General features: G+C 38.5%; 1 protein-coding gene across 1 annotated transcript in view; it reads right to left on the bottom strand.

Moving 5' to 3' along the window:
- Positions 1–2,351: 2,351 nt before the first annotated feature.
- The window catches only part of KIAA1328 (KIAA1328 ortholog), a 344,940-nt gene continuing 326,009 nt past the window's right edge, over positions 2,352–21,282 (bottom strand). Inside the window, exon 10 of the mRNA XM_006835083.1 lies at positions 2,352–2,562. Coding sequence (XP_006835146.1) covers positions 2,352–2,562 — 211 coding nt within the window. The remainder of the gene's footprint in view (positions 2,563–21,282) is intronic.

Below are 21,282 nucleotides of genomic sequence, written 5' to 3'. Positions count from 1 at the left end.
CTAGAACTATTTGTAGGACCCTTGTATGTGTTCAGCCTTGCTTTGGGAAGCAGCTGGAGACTGGACTGACCAACACGTCTGTCAGTCACTACAGTTGGGAGGACTTCACAGAAAGGAAGGGTAGGCTCCTTTGTGCTGCTCTCCAGGTGGGATAGTCTGCAGTTAGGTGAAGTTTCATATATCATGTACATTTCAAAGGAAAACACAGGTTAAAATACTAATATACACTACTCAAGACACCAGATTATACACAGATTCATATTCAATTGCCCCAATAGACACGGATTGCCTACAGGGTAGAAAAAGATAGCTAGGGGGCGGGTCGAAGTGCAGTTTATTGATAGTCTGCTGAAAACCTATCTTTGCTCTTCCAAATTGCCCATTCAGGGGGAGATTAGCAATTCTGTGACTCATGACCCCAAAACCCTTTAGTTTTGACCCTGTTTATTGTGTTTTTTTAAAAATATATATATAGAAAAACAAACTTAAAGAAATCACAATTCTTTCCTTGGCCCTTCTAGAAACCTCTCACACTGGAGAGCAGTAAGGGTACTGATCCAAGAAAGTAGGATTTACTTCAAAGGGTCATGACACCTGGGATGAGAAGAAGATAGTTCTGGAAACATAACTGGAACTAAGAAAATGGCCACACACTCCCAGTTTGCCATCCACCCATTTCTGCCACACTAGTGTAAGCTCCGCATTCCAAAGGATTTCTGAAATGGGATGAGATTGATTTAGTTATGCTCAGAGGGTGGCCTTAAACAAATTGTAGTCTGCAAAGAGTTTTCACACAAGTTAAGGAAGGCTGGGTAGACGTGACAGGGCCATGCCAGTCTGAAAAGACAAGAATCTAAACATGATATTTGAACCTCTCCAGGTTGCTCAGTGAAGCTTTTCTGTTATTGCCGTTATGTGACATCAAGCTGGCTCCAACTCAGAACAACCCTGTACAGGGTTTTCAAGGAGCGAATGGTGACTTTGAACCACCGATCTTGTGGATCAAACCGACCTTGTGGTTGAGTGCTTATCCTACAGCGCCACACACACCAGGACAGAAATAATCTAGTTTTGAATAAGAATCCTGGGAAGGTATACAGTCTCACCAAGTGTAGGCTTGGTGGTATGACCTTAGTTACCAATACTGACAAAGAGTCTCAGTCCCAAATCTGGGGTTGGTGAAAGGGAGAGAAATAAAGTCCCACCCTCCAGATTAGAGTCATATCTGGGGACCCATCTGCACTTACTTCCAATTTTTGAAAGCTTTAGACTTGCTGACTGTACCAGGCTCTCCATGGGACTACTAGAGCCTACTGTGAGCCGGTGGAGACATCTCAAGAGCTCTGGGGAATAAGGAAGACAGTTGAGACAAGAGGGCTCTAGGTACTTCTTCTACAGGTTTCCTCAGGTCAAAGTGAGGGCCAGTGGAAAACCGAGGGCATGCCTGCTGCTTGGAGTAGTGGACCATAACCTGGGAAGTGAACATGGGAATTGGAGCATGGGACAATGGTAAGCCATCAGTCCGCAACAACTACATACTACTCTATCGTGACACCTTCCCAGACACAACCCTAAGAAGGTCACTGGACTGTAGAGGATGCAAGGATGAATAAAACAGACAAATGGGTCAACAAAAAATAGAGACTGCTCTTGTTTTTCCTGAGAAATTGGAAAGGTGGTCTTGTATCGCCTCTGGATTTCTCCAGGGCAATCATGCCCTTGTGTGATTCAAAGGGCTGTCTGGGTTAATACCGAACCTTCCGGTCAGGGGATGGGTAGCTACTAGGCTGATGACTACTGGGTCTAACTGACAATTGTCCCTCAGAGCTGTTATGACAAGGGGGCCAACTACAACTTCAAACTGAAATGATTACCCTTAAATAGAGATGGTTGGTGAGAGAGCAGTGTGGGGAAATGGAAAGGGTCTGATTTCTGAGACTGTTATATTACAAAGGTACTGCATTTAAATTAGAGATGGTTCAGTGGAGATAGTTCAAAGCTAATCCTGTACAGCAGAAGTCTGAGAAGGAAATACTCTTGGAATGGGGCTGAGAATATGCAGTGTTCTAAGCTTATTTTTCTGTCTCAGTATAGAAAGAGATCACCCCCTTCCTTAGCCCCCTGAGGATATTATCTACTGATTGGTGTGACCACACACACACACACACACAAAACTCTGGGTTGTTAGAATGATTTCTAAATTAAATACATAACAGGATGCTAGTGACAGAGGTCCCTGTGAAAGGACAGACACAATTACTTTGCAGTCAAATCATTTAAAATGACAGATCAGTATTAAAGAAACCCACACACAGATTTCTTATAGAAAATTTGCAGCATGTGCTTCATTGTCAAATGAAAAATATATCTTCCAGAATCTGATTCTCCTCCAGGTCTTCAGGGGTCCTGCCTGCCCCCATCTTGTCCCGGGTCTGTTTTAGAGGACTCAGTCGGAAAGTACTGTGATTCCAGGCACCAGCTTCTCTGGAGGGATGTGGCTGGGGTTTGGGAGCAGACTTTGGGCTCAGAGATTGAACCAGATCCAGCAGAGATGTCTCATACCTGTAAGATGCACAACCCAGACAGAAAATGATTAGACCATTAGGGCATTCAAATCCAAGAAGTCCAGTAGAGAGGGGCTGCCCAAGGCACGACTGAGGTCACAGATCACATCATGTGCAAGAGGGCCCTGAATGGAACGTAGGAAAGGCAAACACCAGAGGGACTCCAGAATCCAGACCTCTGCTACCTGCTTGCCCTTAAGCTCTTCTCTTCTGCCGACCCTTTATCATTTCCTTTCCAGCCTGTGGAGAGTCTATGCAGAGGAGAAAGTGATCATAATCATTGTAATGATGTTAAACTTGTTTCCTTTTCCTCTGGTCTGAACACCTCAGAGCTTACTTCCTGGGTCAGTAGACAGAGACAGGTGGTATACGCCTTAGATGAGTGGGAGGCATACTAGCTGGACTCAGCCCTCAGTTCTTTGACCTAGGACCTGGTGCTTTTGAAATGAATATGATAGAAACAGGACACAAATGGCCAAGGATGATATGGACAAAAGTTTACTGTAATCACTAGTAATAAAAGAAATGGAAAGTTACAACAAGGATTCAACTGAAAAGGACAAGTAAGTTGGTAAATACGTAAAACACAGTATCTATATCTTGTATCTATCTATCTATCTATCTATCTATCTATCTATCTATCTATCTATCTATCTATCTATCTATCTATCTATCTATCTATCTGAGTTATAGAGAGTGTCAGTATAATGCACTGGACTGCAAAGTCAGCTTGAACCACAAGGTTAGCAATTCAAACCCATCAGCCATTCCTCATTAACCCTATACAGGGTCACTATGAGTTGGAACCAACTTGATGGCACTTAACAACACAGATATATATAAATATATGTGTGTGTGTGTGTGTGATAAATGGATGGGAAAACAGGGGCTTTCATCTATGGCTGGTGGAAACATAAACAGGTAAAATTATTTTTAGAGGACAAAATGTATATTATCTATCAAAATGTAAAAAAGTATACATATTCTGACTCATAAATTTCACTTTGGGAATTATACAGAAATGCTTTTACACCTATATAAAGATATAATATAAAGTTGTTTACTGCAGTCTTGGAGAAGCATGTATTTGAGATGTCCACCAATAAGGGGTTGGTGGAAATAAATCTTGATCCACTCATATAATAGAATACTATGTAAGGAGCTCTGGTAGCATAGTGGTTATGAATCGGGCTGTGAACCTTAAGGTCAGCAGTTCAAAACTACCAACTATTCTGTGGGAGAAAGATGAGGCTTTCTGCTCCCATAAAGATTTACAGCCTTGGAAACCCTGTACAGGGTCACTATGAGTCGGTTCCGACTCCACGGCACATAACCACCAACACCATGTAAGCCTGAGGAGATGTTGCATACGCATTGTATATCATTAATTATAAAAATTACATTGCAGAATATATATTTGTTTAAGTTCACATATAGAGACATATGAATACCCTACCTGGACAGATATTGTGTTCTTTACCATTGTTCTAACTGACTTCAAACCTGGAATTCTTTGGATGTCTTGAATGTCTGGACTGGACTCTAGGGCTGGAAACTACTTGAATCATGGCTAAGTCTGCTCTTCAGGTCTTCTTTTGCTCCTAACGTCTGTTGTTCACTGTCCCAAATCCCTTTCCAGCCCTAGAGAGCAGCTCTATCCCAGATTTTCCTTCTTCTCTATCCTCAAAGGGCTTGCTTTTTAGTTTTATACATTCCTTCACATTCCTGATTATTATAATGCTTTGGAAATAACTAAGCACACCATAAATGTGTGAACAGGGCAGGTCTGCATACCGTTATTCTTCAGAGTTAGTAGGCTCCATGTTTGGGTATCGGGTCTTGCTGAGGTACCCTTTAAACTAAAAATACTGCAGTACAGGGTAAGTTAAAAGGCTGGTATGATACGTTTATGGAATGTATTATGGGAACTGAAGATGTATTGGTACCGGAAGTGTTTGTTGTGATTAATCCCTAGATTGATGTACAGAGCCATAGGGTATGCTGTTAAGGGCTGTCGAGTTGTTTCCAAACTGTCCAAGGTTCCTGAGGACTGGCTGGTGAGTTTGAACCACCGACCTTGCTGTTCAAAATGAGGTTGTGATCCAGTGCTTACCTTACAGCGCCACACCACAACATTGCAAAGCAAATATTCACAAACTTAGAAATAGAAATCAAGTGTAAAGACACTGCACTTGATGGAAAAGACAGTTATTTTTATATGAAGTTTCAAGTGAATAAATTATGAATTAAAAATATAATTTTTAAATTAAATTTTCTTTGTAGTTGGAGATACCGCAATAGAAAGCATTAGTAGGTATTTTGTATTACAAACATTTAGTCACTTTCAGTTTTTGTGCAAACTCCACAATCTATATTAGATTGATACTGTATAAATTTAAATTGAATTCATACTTACTGGAAACTAATTTGTATGAGGAGCTAAATCTTTTTAGAATGATTGTTCTGTAAGAACCATCAGTTTCGATCTACTCAAATGTATATTATGAAATAACTGATCAAAAATTGATTGCAGTATTGTCACAGTCTGTAAAGTGCACTTAAAAGCTTTAGTGTCAGATGCATCAGCAGAAAGATCCGTTTCAAAAATAAAAATGAACAAAAATACATTGCTATCCTTCATTTGTTAGAAGTAACTGATGTTGATCTTAACTGTATCATTTAAAATGGTGAAAGTATTAACTTTGGTGATAAATGGAACTGAAGAAAAATGGGTACAGAAATCTATAATTATACAACTACATTAGTAGAGCATTATTCTTTATTATGTGAAATTATGACACCAAAATAGGATGCGCCGTGATGTTGACTTTCATATTGTTACTCATGCATCATTATTACCACTGTTATGTTTTAGAATACGCTATTTTTAAAGAAAAAAATCTTTTCATTGTAGTAAGTATATCTGCACTTTTTTCTTTCTGCCATTTGAACAAGGGGTCTCACATTATTCTTTTTAAAATAAGGGAGAAACGCTTTTCTTTTCTTTTGATTTTAGGATTAGGATTAGTGTTAGGGGTAGGAGTTAGGCTAGGTCTGGGAATAAGGCTTGGTCTAGGTTTAAGGTTACAGTTAAGTTTATTTTCATTGTTTTGTTTCATTTTTCTTGACATCTTCTTGATTTCCTCTTCATTTGGAACTTCTGTAACTAACATTATTCTGTCTTTTGCTATAAGGTTTTTTATTTGTTGTGGTTGCAGACTGGCATCTCTGGTTCCCTTGTGGGGGCTCGTTATTGTTTTGCATTTGGTAGATCATGTAGTTGACTCTGCCCTCAAGTCTCAGGCAAGATCTGACACAGGCATGGAAATACCATGGCATTTTCTATGGGATAAAAACTCGGCTCACTGTAAATTCAAATCCTTTAAGCAGAAATTGTTTTGTAGCTTTAATTTCTTACAGCACCAAGGCAATGTTTTAATACAATTATCTTCATCATTCAAGATAATAGTTTCTGTGTTCCACAAACATGTAAGGTATAAAGCACTGCTTCCGATAAAGTTTGTTAATGAGCAGGATAGACCTACTCTATGCTCTTAGAACTGGCCTTGTTGGAACTTTCTTTGGGCACATATGGCAACTTGTAGTAATAGTCATCTCTCCATATAGATTAACATTTTTAAAAATCAGAAATAAAGGAAAGTAAGCATTTTTCTAACCAATTTGATGAGAAAGGTTCTGAGTATAGTAAATTAACCAGCAGCTTTCTATTTTAAAAAGTAGAGACAAAATAATTGGGGATCAAAAGTGTATCAGAAATTGACCTTTTAGAGAAGCAAAATGAAACCCAGAATATGATAACCATTCATGTTTAAAGACTGATCTAATCAGTACCAGCTTATTCAATCATCTTGAGAAAAGTGTTGTTGTTGTTAGGTGCCATCGAGTCGGTACCAACTCATCGCGACCTTAGGCACAGCAGAACAAAAAAACTGCCTGATCCTGGGCCAACCTCACTACTGTTGCCACGCTTGAGTCCACTGATGCTGCCACTTGGCCACTCCATCTCGTTGGGGGTCTTCCTCTTTTTCTCTGACCCTCCACCTTACCAAACATGATATCCTTCTCCAGTGACAAGCCCCTTCTGACAATATGTCCGAAGTATGAGAGGTGAAGTTTGACCATACTGGCCTCCAAGGAGCACTCTGGCTGCACTTCTTCCAAAACAGATCTGTTTGTTCTTTTGGCAGCCCATGGCACTTTCAATGTTCTCCTCCAATGCCATAACTCAAATGCATCAATTCTTCTATGGTCTTCCTTATTTACTGTACAGCTTTCGCATGCATATGAGGTTATTGAAAATACCATGGCTTGGGATAGGCACACCTTACTCTTCAAGCTGACATCTATGCTCTTGAACACTTTCAAAAGGTCTTGTACAATGGATTTGCCTAAAAAAAGTATGGACCTCAAATTCTTTCAGAGTACTCTTATTTACAAGGAGCTCTGGTAGCATAGTTAGGCTGCTAACCTCAAGGTCAGCAGTTCAAAACTACCAGCTGTTCTGTAGGAGAAAGATGAGGCTTTCTGCTCCTATAAAGATTTACAGCCTCGGAAACCCAACTCAGGGTCCCTATGAGTGATAATTGAATCCACAGCACATAACCACCACCACTCTTATTTACACACAACATAAGCAAATCTTTATAATGTGGAAAGAATGACCACAACAATCATAGAAAGTCAGATCAGGATCAGTTATGCAGCAGTAACAAATTAATGTCAAAATTCCAATGGTTTACCCAACCCAAACTTATTCCATGCTTATATACAGGCCAATAGTGGCTCCACTACTTTATGTCTGCACTGCCTGAAACATGTGTACATCTGTTGTCTTAGCATGGAAGAAAGACTAAAGAGCTATATGCATGGTCTCCACAGACTGAAAGGACATATGACTTCTTACAGCTGGTTGTACACAACCAGTCATGTGGCTCCAGAAGCAGCGGAGAAATGGATATTGGTACACTAAATATTCAGAAATCATCCAACACTCTTTCTTCCTTGTCTGTTTTTGTCTGGAAGCTATGCTGAAACCTGTCTATCACTGGTGGCCTACTCATTGAGGAGTGGGTCTTAACAAATAACTTGGAATGATTCTCTTACTCCAAATGAGGAAACTAAGGTCCACAGACATATTCTTATGCGATCTGACTGGTGTGATAACAGCAAGCAAGCATCAGAGCCAACTGAGATTCAATTCATGCATTTTGACAGCTCTTCAATCTTTTCACCAAGATAAGTAAGGTGTAAGGTCAGCAGTTCGAAACCACCAGATGTTCCGTGGGAGAGAGATAAGACATTCTACTCCTGTAAAGATTTATAGCCTCAGAAACCCTGTACAGGGTGGCTATGAGTCGGAACCGACTCCACAGCACACAGCCACCAACTAAAGTAAAGGAGTCCTGCTATGTTGCTGTAGGGTAAGCACTGGACTGTTACTGCAAGGTCTGTGGTTCAACAGCCGTTCCTCAGAAACCCTATATAGGTTTTCTATGAGATGGAACCAACACAATGGCACTTCACAACAACAACAACAACAACAACAAAGGAAGGAAATGGTTTCTGTTTCTAATTAAATTTTATTTAAAATAACACAGTATGACTAGCTACCAAATAATCAATATTGAGCTCCCCAAGTCAATGAACATGGAATAGAAATTCTGACAAGACCCAAGACAATTTGCAAGTCAACATTTAGTGAAATGAAGTAGTTTTCTCTTCATTTAGCTTATCTCAGCTACTGAAAAAAATCTAATCTTATAGTTGTTTGGCTAGATTTTAGACAGGCTTTATACTTTCACATGTTAGAATAATAATTATTATTTTATGTTAGCTTTCTCCATATGTCAATCATTTTGAATTGCATATATAGATGGTTGTATTTCAGAGTAAACACATCCACACTCCTAATCAATCTGGTACCTTTTCCTCTAACAAATAAACTAGTACAAAATCCACCACTCATCCGTCAGTTTGTTTGGTGTCTTGCTTATTGCTGTGATGTCTGAAGGTATGCCCCTGGTATTTTAAATACCAACAGGGCCACCAATGATAGGCAAGTTTCAGTATAGCTTCCAGACTAAAACAGACAAGAAAGAAAGAATGGTGGATGATTTCTGAATATTTAGTCACTGAAAACCTTATAAATAGCAGCAGAACACTGTCAGATATAGTGTTGGAAGATGAGTCCCTCGGGTTGGAAGGCACTCAAAATAAAACTGGGGAAGAGCTGCCTCTCAAATACAGTTGACCACGAATGGAGTAAAACTTTTGGGACCTTCATTTGTTGATGGGATACAACTCAAAAAATGAGGAGAAACTGCTGCAAACATCTATTAATAATTAGAATATGGAATGTATAAAGTATCAAACTAGGAAAATGGGAAGTTGTCAAAAATGAAGTGAAACACATACAGATTGATATCTGAGGCATTAGTGAGCAGAAATAGAGTGCTATCAGCCATTTTGAATCTGACAGTCATATGATTTACTATGCTGGAAAAGGCAAATTCAAGAGATCTGGCATCATATTCATTATCAAAATGAACATTGCAAGATTTATCTTTATGCCTACAAAGAAGACCAGTTAATACTACTATTATTCAACTTTATGCACTAACCACTAAAGTCAGTGATGATGAAATTTAAGCATTCTGTGAACTTATTCAGTTTGAAACTGATCACACATGCAATCAAGATGTACTGATAATAACTGGTGATTGGAATGAGAAGGTTGGAAACAAAGAGGAAGGACCAGTAGTCGGAAAATACAATCTTGGTAATAGAAATGATGCTAGAGATCACATGATAGGATTTTGCAAGACCAAAGATTTAGTCATTGTAAATACCTTTTTTAAACTTCAACAGATGAATACATTTGTAAGAAGAGACAGTGGAAAAGCTCCATATCATCAGCCAAATCAAGCCCAGGGGCCGATTGTGGAATAGACCACCAATTGCTTATATTCAAGTTCAGGCTAAAGCTGAAGACAATTACAACAAATCCACAAGAAGTAAAATATCATCTTGAATATATCCCATCTGAATTTAAAGACTATTTCAAGATTTTGATGCATTCGAACTACTAACTGAAGACCAGAAGAGTTGTGGGATTAAATCAAGAACATCATATAGGAAGAAAAAAAGATAGGAAAGAAAGAAAAGGTCAAAATGAATGTTAGAAGAGACTCTGAAACTTGCTCTCCAGCACAGAAATGCTAAAGCAAATGGAAGAAATGAGGAAGTCAGAGAGCAGAACATAAAATTTCAAAGGGCAGCTGGAAAAGACAAAGTCAAGTATTATAATGAAATGTGCAAATACCTGGAGTTAGAAAACCCAAAAGGAAGAGCACACTCAGCATTTCTCAAGCTGAAATAAGTGAAGAAAAAATTCAAGCCTTGACTTGCATTATTAAAGGATTCTATGGGCAAAATACTGAATGATGCAGAAAGCATCTAAAGAAGATGAAAGGTATATATAAAGTCACTGGACCAAAGAGAAATGGTAGATTTTCAACCATTTCAAATGGTACCATATGATCAAGAACCAATGGTACTGAAGGAAGAAGTCTAAACTGCACTGAAAGCATTGGTGGAAAATATTTGTAAATGACAGAATACAAATGGAAAACTTTCAACAAACTAATGAGGCACTGAAGGTACTCACTCATCTACGCCAAGAAATTTGGAAGACAGCTATCTGGCCAACCAATTGGAAGAGATCCAATATTTGTGTCCATATCAAAGAGAGGACACCCAACGGAATGCAGAAATCATTGAACAATATCATTAATGCCACATGCAAGTCAAAATTTTGCTAAAGATAATTTAAAAATGGTCACAACATTCCAGAAACGCAAGCTGGACTCAGAAGAGGATGTGGAATGGGGGATATCATTGCTGATGTCAGATGGATCTTGGCTGAAAGCAAAGAATACCAAAAAGAAGTTTACCTGTGCTTTATTGACTATGCAAAGGTTTTTGACTGTGTGGATCATGACAAGTGCTGGATAACATTGCAAATGTTGCAAAGAATGACTATTCCAGAACATGTAATTGTGTTCATGAGGAACCTGTACATAGACCAAGAAGCAGTTGTTGGGATAGAACAAGGGGATACTTAACAGTTTTAAATCAGGAAAGGTGTGTGCCAGGGTTGTATTCTTTCACCATACTTATTCACTCTATATACTGGGTAAATAATTTGAAAAGTTGGATTATATGAGAAAGAATATGGCATCAGGATTCACGGAAGACTCATTAACAACATGTAATATACTGATAATACAACCTTGCTTTCTGCCAGCAAAGAGGACTTTAAATACTTTAAATGCTTTCAGTATTTATTATGTCTCAATGTAGAGAAAATAAAAATCCTCACAATTGGACCAATAAATAACATCTTGATAAATGGAGAACAAAGTTGTCAAAGACTTCATTTTGCTTGGATCTAAAATCAACACTCATGATGCAAGAGAAATCAAGAAATAAATGATGTATTGCATTATGCAAATCTGTTATACAAGATCTCTTTAAAATGTTGAAGAGTAAAGATATCAGTTTGAGGACTAAGGTGTGTCTCACTCAAGTCATGGTATTTTCAATCGCCTCATATGCATGTGAAAGTTGGACAATGAATAAGGAAAACTGTAGAAATTGATGCATTTGAGTTATGGTGTTGGAGAAGACTATTCGAAGTGCCATGGACTGGCAGAAAAAAGAAAAAGAATCTGTATTGGAATCTACATCGTATAACCAGAAAGCTCCCTAGAAGCCAGGATGGTGAGACTTTGTCTCTCATACTTTGGACACGTTATAAGGAGGGACCAGTCTCTGAAGAAGGGCACTATGCTTGGTAAAGTAGAGGGTCAGCGAGAAAAAGGAAGACCCCAATGAGATACATTTGCACTGTGGCTGCAGCAATGCACTTAAGCATAGTAACAACTGGTTAGGAATGGGCAACATTTCCTTCTGTGTGTGTAGGGTGGTTGTGAGTAGCAGCCTAAGGTATGTAACAACAACAACAAAAGAACAAATGATTCTCTTTTGGGTTTGGCTGTCTGCATAAACATTCCCTTTCTCACAAGAAGAACTAATGGTGCCTAGATATCACTATCAACTGCTCTGAAAGAGATCACATTAGAATGTCCTAGATAGAGTAGTAGAAAATGTGGAACAAATGTCAAAATTAAAGAAAGAAAAGAGAGAGAGACCAGACTTACTGGTCAGAAAGAAACTGGAGGGACCTGAGACCATGCCCCTCAACTAACTCATCTATGTGGCCCAATTTTCCGTCAAGTAGTAGAAAGGACAACAGCACTAGTAAGGTCTGCTCACCATGGAATGGTCAATCATTCAACATCAAAAGGGCAACATTTTCCTAAGGACAAAGTTGACAAGGGCTAGGAAGATGGAAGGAACCACAGGGAGGAAGCAAGATAGCTGTTGTTGCTTGTAATCATTGAGATGAAACAAAGCGTATGATTTGTTGAATATAAAACTGATGATTTTGTCTGTAAATATTCATTCAATTCGCAATAAAAAGTTTAAAAATAAATAAATAAGACTCCCTTTCTCTAGAAGCTACACGCATTACACTGTGGGAAAGCCAGATGGTTTGTGGTAGGCAGGACTTCACAGTGAATTTTGTTCAATAAATTTGTCTAAATTTTATAGCATTTTTGCTCTCAGGAGAGACCAAGTAATTTACCCAGATTAAAAAGCAACAAAATAGCAAAGATTATTTAAAAAAACTAAAGACGGAGAAATCATCCAATTTTACACCAGAATTATATATGCAAGAAAGAAAAGTATGAAATGAAGTGTCATGGTATTTCTGTATAAATACCACCAAAGAGCAGCATTTATCAGATGGTGTTCTGTAAGCAGTATGTCTTAGTATGCTGAAGTGACATGTGACAGCAGGCTGGAAAGTTGATCTAGTGTGGCCTGACCCTGTTGGAGCTGTTTGGTATTCAGATATCTTAAAGGGACATATGACTTATTTGTATATATAAAATACTGTTGTTTGAAAAACCCAGACTCTGTTTTTGCCAAAGGCCATAATTGTGTTGGCCTGTCTGTCTCTGTACCTCACAGAAACAGTAGTCATGGATTACCTATACACACAGTCTGACTCTGAATTGCTTCATTATGAAGGGAAGGCTTTTTTGGTTTACTTTGCCAATCTCAGCTAGAAAGCAGTCTGGAGTTGGCTATTGTTGGTGGTATCAAGTTGATTCCAACTCACAGCAATCTCATGTGACGTGGTAGAATGACGATCCACTAGGATTGTCTAGGCCTCCTGGTGTGGTGCTATAAAATAAGCACTGGGTTATCCACCATAAGGTCACAGGTTCAAACCCACCAGCTGCTCCTCAGAAACACTATACAGGGTCACTATGAACAGGAATCGAGTTGATGGCACTTCACAACAACAACAATCAATTGTATGGGAACTGATTGCCACATCTTTCTCCTATAGATCTGCTGGGTGGGGTCAAACTCCAACCTTTCAGTTAGCAGCTGAGTGCTTAGCTGTTGCACTCACAGGGCTCCTTGACCTGTCTGTAGTGGCATGAATTCTGTTCTTCTAGAGTTCTCTTTCCAGTTTTGTTTGCCTCTGAGATAGCAACGCATTTAGACAAAATCTAGGAAGGAAGTAACCTCTGATGATTTGACCTGGCTCTGTGCATATCAACTCAAGAAGGGACCAGCCTAGTATGGTGTGTCTGAGAAATATTAGCACAAAGCTAGGAAACGAACTGATTTCCTGTCAGCTCATCCATAGGGTGCAGTGGATGGAGAACCTAACCAAGATGTTGGGATTTTCCTTTTTCATCTTTTGTGATTTCAGTTTGTGGTTGTTGTTGAATACTATGGAGTCGGTTCTGACTCATAATGACCCTGCACAGGGTTTCCGAAGCTGCAGATCTTTATGAAGTAGAAAGCCTCATCTTTATCCCGCGGAACAGCTGGTAGGTTAGAACTGCCGACCTTGAGGTTAGCAGCCCGATTTGTAACCACTATGCTACCAGAGCTCCTTTGTGATTTCAGTAGACTTCTAATTTTCTTGCTATATTACCAACACCCTCCTCCTCTCTTGCCTTTCAAATGATAGAATCCTCCAGGGCTCAATTCTAACCCCTCAGATCTTGGGTGACTCCATCTATTCTCATGACTTTTATTAACATTCATACATCAATGACTCTCAGATATATGAGCTTCAACATCCACCTTGCCCCTGAGTTCCAGACTCGCATGCCCAACTGCTACCTGATAATTTCATTTGGATGTGTGAAAGGCAGCTCAAACTGTCCAAAATAGATCTCTTATTCGATTATGTCAAATCCCACTCCTCCCATCAACATATTTTCTCAGGCCACAAAAACAGAATGCTCTTGATTTCTTGATTTCTACTTCTAGGCCTTTGCATGCATTGTATGCTCTGTTTAGGATGCTTTTCTCTCAGATTTTATTTGCTCTCTTCATTCATTAATGTCTTTGTTTTCTCCAAGAGGTCTCCCCTAACCATTCTATCCAAAATAGCCATCATTCCACAGTTATTCTCTATCTTTATAGTATTTTCTTCTCTTTATATTACTCAAGCTAAAGTACATTACATAGTGATTGGTCTCTCTCAACATTTATGTGTTTCTCCAGTACAAGAATGGTATCTAGCACAAGGCAGGTATGAAATACTTGTTAAATTATGAATGGTCCCATAGCCTAAGTTTCAGCATCTTCCTTCATCAGCAGCTTTTTTGATTTTCAGACAGGTCGTCTTTAAGTCAGAATGTACTCAATCACAACTAACAACGACAATGACAGCAGTCTTATAAAAAAACCCACAATATATTTCAAATATTTAAAAAAGTGTTATCTATCCATCAATTCTTTTTATTTTCCCTCAGTAAAAGAGGAGACTACAAATGAATTTTTGGTAAACTGCTATTTAATTTAGTATATTAGGGCCATTTTTCCATATCAGTTTTATAGAATATTATTTTTAATGGCATCAGATTATTCCATCTCCTGGATGCACTCTAATTTATTTATCCAATCCCCCACTGAAGAATACTTAGGTTAGATATAAATGTATGTTGATACTAAATTACTACTCTTTTAAATTAGTTAACGCTCAAAATGTAGTTCCTACCTTAATCCACCACAAGCTTGGCTGTTCAAACCCACCAATTGCTCCTCTGAAACCCTATTCAGGGTTGACATGAGTTGGAACTGATTTAAGGTCACTTAACAACAACACCCTAATCCACTGTGGGCTGGCAGAGTTCTGCTATCCCCATTCTCTTCTGTGCTTTATCTTCCTTTATTCCCAGAACTGGAGCTTTTGATTCACAATATACTCCATTATATTCTGTACTCTCCTCAGAGTACTCACTTCTATCTTCTTGTGTTAACTGAACCATGGTTCGTTCCTGAGGCCCATATGTGGCACTGTAGAATTAGCTAGTCACAAGGTCAGTGGTTCAAATGCACCAAACACGCCTCAGAAACCTTATACAGGGTCGATGGGAGTCAGAACCGACTTGATGGTACTTAACAACAAATGCTTCCCTATATCCTTCTAGTGGAAATTGTTTACACTCAAGAGGTAGCATTAGAATCATCATTGCTCCTATTATTGTTTTTTGATTATTATTTATCCATTCTTTCATTAAGCAACTGTTCGTTGGACGACTGTCATTTACTTTAGCACCCTCAGCCTCCATTCATTGCTGTCATACATCCCTGATGATAACATCTGGTTCACAGTCTTCCTCTCCAATTCAACTCCTACCATCATCTCTGCTAATGTCAGAATCACATGAATACAATCTATACTCTGACTTTTTAGTTCTTTGACCTTTTCTGAACTCAAAAGACTTGGTAAGCAAGCCTTTCCCATAATCATATTCTGGAACTCGTCATCAATTAAAGCTGCTTCTCCTCTGAAGTCAGTAATCCAAATGCTCCCCTATTACCAGGTCTCCACTTTTCAAGCTTGTTTTTCCAATCATTCCCACTCTCGATACCGTTCTGTCTCATGAGATCAGTAATAGTCATTGTCCTAAGAACTGGGAATGAAATGGTGAACAAGACAGTCAAAATCTATAGCCTTCTGGTACCATTGATAGTATACTTCTTCTCAATCCTTTGATCCTTATTCAACTTGAAAAAAAAATCACTCTTAGCAATGTACTAAAAACGCATCTTCTTTTGTCCCCTCCCCTGGATCTGACAAAATCACACTGGATGAATCCAAATGTTTGCCTTTTATAAACTATAGTTGGGCAACTTAGTGAAGATAAATCAAAACAAAAAAACAGCAAAGAGCAGATCCAAAATCACTCATAGCCATTAGCCTTAAATTTGTTGACTAAGTATATTTTTGTAATCAGCTATTTTGCTCTCTCAAAAAGTATTATATTCTAAGTCGCCCCCCCATCCAAAAAAAAAAAAAAAACAAACTAAAGAGGATAGAGAGAAACACTGTTAACTGATGATATATGGAGGGGATAATAATCAATGTAATGAAACAAGCTATATGAATGGTTGAATGTGAAGCTGATGATGTGCCCTGTAAACTTTCACTCAATCCAAAATAAAAACATTTAATTAAAAAAAAAAAGTATTATATTCTGTACTTTCCATCTATTCTTCTTGCTCCCCTTCTATAAAAGAGGATACTATACATATGGTTTTTCTAAACTACTTTTTAACTTAATACATCAAGACCACATTTCTGTTTTTCACCATTTACCCTGAAACCATTCCCTTTTTCACAGGTTAAGATGACCTTGCTCCCTACTTCACCAAGAAACCAGAAACCATCAATTCATTTTTCTTAGCTACCCTAGGGTTAGCTCAACCTGAACGTGTGAAAAACTGAAATCAAGTATCCAGTCAATCTGTTTTGGCAAGGCCTATCACTACAAATTCAGTCTTTCCCGTCAAAACCATAGATACCATTTTATTTTCTTCCATCTCTTTAATATGACCAGATACCAGGTTCTATCATTTTACCTTTTCAATTTATAATTATTCTCTTCCCCATCTTCACTGTAGATTACAAAATTTAGAATTTCGAAATGCCTCACCTGAATTTTTTTCAACAAACGTCAAGCCAGTGTCTCTGCCTCCAGCTCATTCCTTGCCAGCCCATCCATCAAAATATTGCTAGAGCAAACTTTCTAAATGGCAAATCCGATTATGTTCCTCTGATGGAAAAAACCTGGCTCTGTCTACATTTCTCCAATCCCTCAGCATGGCTTACACTATTCTGTTCTTCTGACTACCTTTTTCCAATCCCATTTTCTTTTCACTCCAAAATACACTGCACAGCATCTATCTGTAACTATCAACAGTTTCCTATAAATGACAGAGATTCCCATGTCTTTGTGGCTTTGCTCATCAGCATAAGCAAAGACGTTGTTCTCTGAATCTGTTCCCTCATTTGTCTTCTGCTAAAATTCCACTCATAGTACAAAACTCTGTTTAAATCTCAACTAAGACCTCTCCCAACAGCTTACAAGTTCGGCTTATATCTTTTTTGAGTCCCACAGAATTATATCCTATGCTTTCTAACTCTCTGCTTACTGCCTGTTTCATTCAAGTAGGTAATAAGTGTGGGAAATTTTTATCTTATTCAACTTCATGTTCCCAGTATCTATTCACATCGACAGACACAACAGGAATGACTGTCAATGATTTAGTGAATAATTTACAAGTGAGGAAATGCTGACTCATTACTCTAGAAGTCTTGGGTCCCTTAATTTTCCTCAAAATTATTAAACCATACCAGTAGAAATTCTTTACTATCTTAGGTATCTTGTTATTAAGTGCTATTGAGTCAGTTCTAACCCACAGAAACACTGTATAGGGTTTCTGAAGAGCAGCTTGTGGGTCTGAACTGCTGACCTTCAGCACCACATCAGGATTCCTTAGTTATCTTGCCCTTGTTATTAAGTCCTGTCGAGTCAGTTCTGACCCATAGCAACCCTGTATAGGGTTTCTGAGGAGCAGTTGGTGAGCTTGAACTGCAGACCTTGCAGTTCAAACAGCTTTGCAGCCTGGCACATTAACCCACCGCACCAAACCGGGATTCCTTAGTTACCTTAGTTGTCTTCTGTTTTCAATGATCCCACTAAACTAAGAAAAGTATAACGAAGGGGATTGCCTTGTTATTGTTGTTAAGTGCTGTGGAGTTGGTTCTAACTCATAGCAACCCTGTACAGGGTTTCGGAGGTTATAAATCTTTATGGGAGCAGAAAGCCTCATCTTTCTCCCGCGGAACAGCTGGTAGTTTCGAACTGCAGCCCGATTCATAACCACTACGCTACCAGAGCTCCTTAGACTTTAGTAAAATGCCTTAGACTCTAGTAAAATGGAGATGCACTGTTCTCCATGAGAAAATTTAAATCTCTTAGTTGACTTTTAGTTATAGGCACATTTTCCTATTTGATCTTTATAATTGTTCAGTAGTAGTAAAAGCAATCTTTCCCATTTGTTTAGAAAAGGAGAGAATTTCAGAGAAGCGGCTTTTTTTTCCCCCTAGTCATTTTAATCTAGGTCTACCTGTCCCTAAAGTCTACATTTACTCCACTAAAATGTAGTCCCAAATAGCTGTCACTAGTGTCTTCTCTGCCCAGATGTCAATAAAACAGAATATAATAGCAGATTAGGAGGGTCAAGTGGGACTTATTCCAGGAATGCAAAGATGGTTCAATATTAGAAAAACAATCAACATAAGATACCACATCAACAGAACAAAGGAAAAGAACCACATGATCATTTCTATGGAGGCAGAAAAAGTATTCGGTAAAATCCAACAACCTTTCTTGATGAAACCCCTAAAGATTGGAATAGAAGGGAAAAATTTCAACATGATTCATGGTATATCTGAAAAGCCAACAACCACTATCATACTTAATGGAGAAAGGCTAAAAGCTTTACCCTTGAAATCAGGACTAAGACAAGGGTGCCTGCTCTGACCACTTCTACTTAATATTATCTTAGACGTCTTAGCCAGCAAAAGAAGACAAGAACAAGATGTAAAAGGTATTTGGATGGGAAAGAAGTGAAATTATCTCTATTTGTGGATGATATGATCTGTATATAGAAAATCCCAGAGTCCACAAGAAAACTTTTAGAGTTAATAAAGGAACTCGGCAAAGTTGAAGGGCATACGATCAACAACAAAAACAACAACAACAAAAATCAGTTGGGTTTTTAGACACTAGCAATGAAAGTCTGAAAGGAAAATTAAGGAAAGCATTCCATTTTCAATAGCATCTAAAAGAATAAAATACTTAAGAATAAATTTAACCAGGGATGCGACGATTTAGATAATAAAAATTATAAAATACTTCTGTTTTATAATTTTAGTGGACTTAAATGGAAAGATGTTCCATGTTCATGGATTAGAAGACTTAATAATGTTAAGATGTCAGTTACTACCCACAATGATCTATATATTCAATGTAATCCTGATAAAAATTCCAACAGCTGTCTTTACAGAAATGGAAAAAAACATTCAGCAATGTTACATGGAACAATCCAAGAGCCCCATGCCGGGGTCTGGCCTCGGCAAGGGGGTGAGGACCCGAAGATGGGGTGTCCAGTGACGACAGCGAGAGAGAGAGAGAGAGAGAGAGAGAGAGAAAACAGACACAAAGAAGACAGACATACAGGCTTGATGCAAGCTGCCAGACAGACTGCTCAGTGGCTGACATTTTCCCTTCTCGGACTAACTCGAGGTGGGATGTCTGGAGAGGCGAGAGAGAAAAGAAACACTCGGAGAACAGAGTAGATGCAAAACCGGCAGACAGCCTCTTCATACCCTGCAAGCAATAATGACCGCAGACTTAAGTCTGCGTCCGTCTTTTATTTCCTCTCTTTTAGGGAGGGACCTTTACAGAAGAAGAATGGTACTATTCAGACAAGACAATCTTTAAGATAAGTTAAGCCAGTAAACCTTACTTAAACCAATTTTCCTTTCTTCCTTATTGGGTTTAACCTTCACTTGGATCAAACTGATTGAACCCAGGGTGGTCCGAGGGAGTTGCCCCCATTGTCCTTAATCCCGTATTCCCAGAATTTACCACTCCACCCCAAGTGAATATACCCCGGGCAGTTCCTCTCCAGAGCCTCCCTGCTTAATCCCAGTAAACCTGTCCTTGTTTGTCCTCTGAGGAAGTTTTACTGCCTTGGTTCTAGGGGGAAAATCTTGACCTTAGAAACTTAGGGGAATATTGCAATTCTCTGTGGACATCCAGGGCTCATGTCTGGAATTAAATAAATATAACTGAACACTAAGATGAAAAACAATTTGCTAATAACTGTCAAGTGGCTAGATCTGTTACACTCGGGCCTATAGGGCCTCGAAACTCTGCACGGTCTGCAACAAGCCCCAGAAGAGCTAAAACAATGTTGAAAGAGAACAACAAAGTAGGAAGACTCAAACTTCCTGACTTTAAAAACATAATATTATTATAATCAAAATAGTCTTGTACTGATATAACAATAGTCATGTAAGCCAATGGGATAATATTGAAAGTCCAGAAATAAACCCACACATCTATGGTTAGCTGTTTTTTCTTTCTAATCAGGGTACTAAGTCCATTTAAAGGGGAAAGAATCTCTTCACAATAATTGGTGTTGGGAAAATTGAAATGCCACATGAAGAAAAATAAAATTCTTAGAAGAAAAAGCAGGGACAATGCTGTCAGACCTACCGTATAACAATGTATTATCAAATATAAGAACAAAAAATACAAAGAACAAAATACAACATAAATAAATGGGACCTTAAGAAAAAACTTAAAACTTTGTATTTCTCACAAGGCTTTACAAAAATAGTGAAAATACAAGGTACTGACTGGGAGAATATCTTTGGAGATCATATATCTGAGCAGCATCTAATAACCATATGTATAACTTCAGCGAATTAGCAACAAAAAGACAGTCATAAGATGGGCACAGGACCTCAATAGACATTTCACCAAAGAAGATATTCAAATGGCCACCAAACACATGAAAAGGTGCTCTATAGATGCATCTTTATCAAAAGGGAGGAATTAGCATTTGGTTTCAAGACTTGAGGGGGCAGTTTTGGTTTAAGGTTTAACAATGATCTTAGGTCAATAGTTCCAGGGTTCATCCAGCCTCGTTGGCTCAAGAAAGGCTGAATTCCATGAGAATTTGAAATTCAGTTCTGCATTTCCCCTCTTTTACTGTAGCTGGATGGCTGCTCGCAAGCTTTTAAGATCTCAGCTACTACACAATGAACTAGGTGCTAGAACAGAAGCACTAAACATAGTATTAGGCCAATTAACTGGCTGTCACAAGAAGTCATGACCCTAACTTTCCAAACTAAAGAACCAAATCCCAAGGGGTGTTTAGATATACATAAGCAGCCTCAGGTTTTTTTTCTTTCTTTCTTTTTTTTTTTTTGGTCATTGTTGTTTTGCTCACACAACTTTCAACAAGTACTGTACAACTTAATGACAGTACATAAAATAACAGGATGTGCAATCTTATTCCTAATCAGTGTTATTCTTCCATAATCTGACACTGAAACTCAGTATTCAAAAAGTAATGACTCTGGGGGAACAATTGGGCATAAGTGAAAGGGCCGAAGGGGACAGAGATAAGGTAAGATATATACACAACCTTGGAACGGCAGGGCTCTGAGATA

Source organism: Chrysochloris asiatica, unplaced genomic scaffold (assembly GCF_000296735.1).
Source record: "Chrysochloris asiatica unplaced genomic scaffold, ChrAsi1.0 scaffold00015, whole genome shotgun sequence".
NCBI lineage: Eukaryota > Metazoa > Chordata > Mammalia > Afrosoricida > Chrysochloridae > Chrysochloris > Chrysochloris asiatica.
Note: the sequence above shows the minus strand (reverse complement) of the source record. Positions and strands in the feature narration are given on the sequence as shown.